General features: G+C 44.4%; 1 protein-coding gene across 3 annotated transcripts in view; it reads right to left on the minus strand.

Moving 5' to 3' along the window:
* Positions 1–1,359: 1,359 nt before the first annotated feature.
* Positions 1,360–5,381, minus strand: part of LOC123507360 (sialin-like) — a 43,424-nt gene continuing 39,402 nt past the window's right edge. For all 3 annotated transcript variants that reach the window (XM_045260156.1, XM_045260154.1, XM_045260155.1), the window contains 2 exons: positions 4,857–5,098; positions 1,360–4,462 (listed from right to left, as the gene is read on the minus strand). In XM_045260156.1, coding sequence (XP_045116091.1) covers positions 4,298–4,462; positions 4,857–5,098 — 407 coding nt within the window. In that variant the 3' untranslated portion in view covers positions 1,360–4,297. The remainder of the gene's footprint in view (positions 4,463–4,856; positions 5,099–5,381) is intronic.

A 5,381-nucleotide genomic window follows, 5' to 3' on the forward strand; every position in this document is an offset into this window, starting at 1 on the left:
TCCCCTCCACCAATCAGGGCCAGGCTAGGGTCAAATGAGCTCTCTCTCTCTCTCTCTCTCTCTCTCTCTCTCTCTCTCAATAATAATAACATTACTATAAAATATAATTTTGTAGTAGTAGTAATAGTAGTAGTAGTAGTAGTAGTAGTAGTAGTAGTAGTAGTAGTAGTAGTAGTAGTAGTAGTAGCAGCAGCAGCAGTAGTAGCAGCAGTGTGGTAGTAGCAGCAGTAGTAGTAGTAGTAGTAGTAGTAGTAGTAGTGGTGGTGGTAGTAGTAGCAGTAGTAGTGATAGTATTAGTAGTAACTAGTGGTATGAGTAGTAGGCTAGCAATAGTACATAGAAGTAGTAGTAGTAGTAGTAGCGTAGGAGTAGTACTACGTAGGTAGTAGTAGTAGTAGTAGTAGTAGTAGTAGTAGTAGTAGTGCAGGTAGCAGTAGTAGTAGTGGTAGTAGTAGTAGTAGTAGTAGTAGTAGTAGTAGTAGTGGCAGCAGCAGCAGCAATTAGTAGTGGTAGTCGAGAGCATTGACCTTGTGTGTGTGTGTGTGTGTGTGTGTGTGTGTGTGTGCGTGTCATGAATGCTCTCACCGTGCTGAGTGTTCCTTCCTTCTTATAATGCATGACGGTTGGCTGTGCTTATCATGCAAGCCCAATCATGCATTTGTTGGTTTGCTGCTGACCTCTGCTTGCCTGTCTCGGTATCTGCCTTCACACACACACACACACACACACACACACGGTAGGATAGGTTACAATAGGAGATGCAGGATTTCATTTTTCTGTTATGTAAAAAAAACTTTAAGGTAAGAGTGAGAAAAGATGTACGTCTATTGGTCAGTGACATGCCAGTCTTCACTCACACGCACTACTGTCGGTGATCCCTACTTGATGTAATAGCCTTAATTCCTACCACACACACACACACACACACGCAGTGTAGTGGTTAGCACGTTTGACTCAAATCGAAAGGGTCCGTGTTCGAGTCCCGGGAAGCGGCGAGGCAAATGGGCAAGCCTCTTAATGTGTGGGGTGTGTTCACCTAGCAGTAAATAGGTACGGGATGTAACTCGAGGGGTTGTGGCCTCGCTGTCCCGGTGTGTGGAGTGTGTTGTGGTCTCAGTCCTACCCGAAGATCGGTCTATGAGCTCTGAACTCGCTCCATAATGGGGAAGACTGGCTGGGTGACCAGCAGGAAACCGAGGTGAATTACACACACACACTTAGGTGATTGATGCCTCTTTTTGTTAGAAACATAGACAGGAAAACTGATTCATCAATTAGGTAGACGATTGTATTAATGCATTCACATCATCACAGGTTCCACCACCACCACCACAGCCTTCAGGAAAGACTAACACCATCTTTTGAAACAACATTAGGTAATTTTATTAATTCCTTAAAATAATTACATTCTCTATATCACAATTTTTAATAAAAATTGTAATTACTCAGTATTTGACATCTTTCCCTGACTTCCTCTTCTGCGTCTAACCCGGCAGGCCTTAACACCGCCCCCCTCCCTCCCCCCCACCTATCTAGCAGGGCTCGTGCCTCCCCCGCCCCCCAGCCTTCCTCAGAGCGGCAAGGGGGCGGGGTTAGCGACCATGGCCTCCTCAGTCACAGGCACATAAAAACTTACAACAAAATATAGATTCAGGCAATGGTCATGATATATATAGAGGTGTGCTAACTAGTACAGGTGTCACACGCTACGACACTTACAGTAAGAAACAGCTACAGTCACGATGCTGGGCCGGGGAGGGCTGGCTGGCTGGCTGGTGGGCTGGACACCTGCAGGCGGCCCACTAACCCACGCACCGCCCGCCCCCGCCCGGCCCTCGCGGGAACTACCGACACAGCGGCGGCGGCGACGGCGAGCTGACGACACGCAAACACTGACACACCGAGAGCAGCAGAATACACATGAATTATTATGACTTCAACCAGGCAGGGTGGCGCGCTGTCCGTCTGTCGCGGCGCCTCCTGGCTGGCCTACGTATGGAGCACCTGGGGGCGGGACCTCGCAGCCCGCACCTCCCCACGCCCGCCACACTGGGAGGGCGCCCTAAGGAACACTTGCTTGGTCTTGGATTAGTGAAGAGTTGTTTTGGTCATTAGTATTGTCAGGTAGGTCTTCTCAAGATGTATTAGTCTAATACATCTTGGGTCTTCTCACTGTCTGGCTGCTCGAGACAACTCCGTGGCGTTGTTGCTCCTTCACCCACGAGGCACAGACTGTTCAGGATGTCACCTCCTTAAGTAGGTGTTACGCCATCCTGCTGATTAACTGAGGAACAACCTGGAGAGGATGTCAATCTTGCAGAACGCCAAAACTTCTTTCACTACTGTTTTAATCCTCCTAACAAATCAGGAACAAACTGTGGAGGATATGAACTTGTGGAACACCAAAGCGTTCCTTGAGTAGATGTTACGTCATCCAGCAAGCAACAAAGACACGCTGGAGGAGACACTTGATCATCTACAGGCGGGTATGATATTGTGTAAAGCCTTGCCTTCCTTCCTCGGTACCCTAAGATTAAGTGTTTTCCTGAGGGCGGGATGGGCGGGGCTGCGGGCGTGAGGGCGTAAGGACAAGCAAGGGCGGGCCGTAAAGATCCTAGAATCTTGTGTAAGATCTCATAATAGGATCTGATAATAGGATCCGAACCTCTGCTAACCAAACCCACCACCGCCGTGTTTTTGTTGGGCCATCCTTTACTTCTTTGTACGAGTCATTCTTTTCTATGTTATATTTACTGCAACTAATATAAAAAATAATTTGCTCTTATACATAGAGAAATAATTGAGTCCCTGCCTCCGCCCAGCTGCTGCGGTGGCGTGTGGTGGGCTGCCGCGGGCGTGAGCGAGGGTGTGGCGTCTGTTTGTGTGTTATGGTGAGCTAAGTGGCCCCAGGGAAGGCAACATAGTGTCCTGCAGGCGTCACGTGTCTTGGATCGCGTCACAGGAGGAGTCCAATGCTAAGGGACGAAAAAATAACTAGAAAATGTGTAATATCTCGTGGCTTTAGAGTGACACTTACTCCCAGTCACTTTTTGTCTTTTTTTCACCTTTTTCGTTACGTTCAGAATTCTAGACTAAGCAGAAATGGAGGATACACAAAAATATATCATTCGGGTGACGCTATTACTATTATATCACACACCGTTCATTTCTTGCGTCACCTTCAAGGATAAAAATGGAAAAATAGTCGAACATTAGTCTTAAAGCTCTTGAAAATATCTAAAACCTCACGTGCTTAAAGTGATGATAATTGCACATCACTGATCCGGTTTTGCCTCACGATATAAATTCAAAACTATATATAGAAAAAAATATATAATAGCTAACTCTTAAGAAATGTCTATAAAAACCTCGGAGAATATTAGAGTGGTGTTAGTTTTACGTCACTTGAATTCTCCTTCGTCAAAACAGAACACGGACTCACCAAAACTACATTGTGTGACGCTGTTATGTGACGTGTTCTCTCTGTTCTATCTCAGTGTGTCATATTATACTAGTGTGTGTGTGTGTGTGTGTGTGTGTGTGTGTGTGTGTGTGTGTGTGTGTGACGCGTAAACATATAAATGACTCGATTCCTCCCTTCTTATATATTTTTTTTTCTTACACACATAACGTTGGTGTCTTTCCACTTTCCTATTACAGAATTCATTAGTCAGAGCTTAAAAGAAAACCCCGAAGCTCGTTTTCTTTTAAGAGTCTTATCAAGGGGCGTCTTGTTTATTATTTACTTATTCTTTTATTTTTGGTTTATTTTCTTCTTTCTAAGAGAGAGAGAGAGAGAGAGAGAGAGAAAGGTGAGAAACAAGAGCAAATCCGTTTTTCTCTTCTTTTAACTTTTTGTGTATTTTCTCAGTTTTTGAATATGTACACGTGAAACACATCATTGTCCTTTTCTCTTCTCATTTTATCCTGTTTTCACCTTTCCCGCGTCTTTTCTCTTATCTCTTCTCCTTTCTTTCTATAGGCATTCTTTATCTTCTTTTTGCCATTTCCTTCTCCATTGTAGTTATTTTTTTTCATTTTCTCTTTCTGTCTTCTCTTCTCTCGATAAGAAAACAAATATAAATCATTTCCTCATCTTCTCTTCTTCCTATCTCTCTCTTATCACCTCACGTATCTCTTCTTTCTTCTAATCCTCTCTCGTTGAAAGAAGAAGGAAGTAAAAATAATCTGTTCTTGCGGTTCATCCTCATATCCATCGCCGTCTTTCAGTATCTCCTTTTATTTCTAGTCTCCCATTCTTCCTCTTCGTTTTCTATGAGTACCTGAGTGTTTGCATCTAAGGCATGTCATTTAGCTTCTGCTGTTCGCCTTCCTGTGGCTGTGGCTTCGGCTTGGACCACTCCTGCTGCTCTCCAGACCCGAAGATGGTGTAGAAGATAGCCTCGAAAAGGAAAATGGCCAGGGTGATGAAGAAGATGGTGCGCCAGGCCTCCACGGTTTGCTGAAAAAGGAGAGAATAAGGTCAATTTTCAGAAACGCTACTCTCAGCATAACTATTTTCCAAGATCACCGAGATTATTAATGAGGTTTTCAAGAGTGTTTCTCCAGTTAATAATGCCTAGATCTTGTCACACTGCCTCTATAACTGTAAAAACACCTTAAAAACACGTGTTCATTTACGTAAAGCCTTTAAAAATAATGGAGGTGAAGCACAGAAGTTTTTGAGAATACGAGTGTGTTTGAGGGGGTGTAGTGGAGACGGGGAGTAATATATATTTTTCTCTCCTTTTCATTTTATATATCTTGATTAATCGATACTATCTCTCTTTCTCTCTCTCTCTCTCTCATTACCCTTCCATCTTTCCTCCCTCTGTTACCCTTTCCCTCTCACTTACATTGCCGTGAGTCATGAAGCCCACGAAGGAAGGTACAATGATGCCAGGCAGGGTAGCGAAGGTGTTGGTGATCCCCATGAGAGTGCCAGCGAAGGGAGGCGCGATGTCAATATGGTTGGACAGGAACCCAGAGTACATGCCCCCCACGAACATGGTGCCAAGGGTCAGAAGGGCCACGGCTAAGTCAGTGTTGCAGCCCACGTAGGTGACACCAATCAGGCACACGGAGGGGGGAACGGAGGCTGACGGGGGAAAGAAGAACTGGGTGTGAGTTTGGGTGAGGTGATATGGTTTAGCTTGGTTTGGTTAGGTTGGGTTGAGTTGAGGGGGAAAGAGGAGGAATATTGTAGTAGTTGTTGTAGTAATAGTAGTAAATATAAAAAAGATAAATGATAAGATAAAAAATAACAAATTGAGGTGAGGTTAGGTTGTCTTAAGTGGAGTGTGGTGTGGTTAGATGATGGAAAAGGAGGAAGAGCAAGAATATTGAAATAGTAAAAGAACAAGGAAAAACAAAACAATAAC

Source organism: Portunus trituberculatus, chromosome 22, assembly GCF_017591435.1.
Source record: "Portunus trituberculatus isolate SZX2019 chromosome 22, ASM1759143v1, whole genome shotgun sequence".
NCBI lineage: Eukaryota > Metazoa > Arthropoda > Malacostraca > Decapoda > Portunidae > Portunus > Portunus trituberculatus.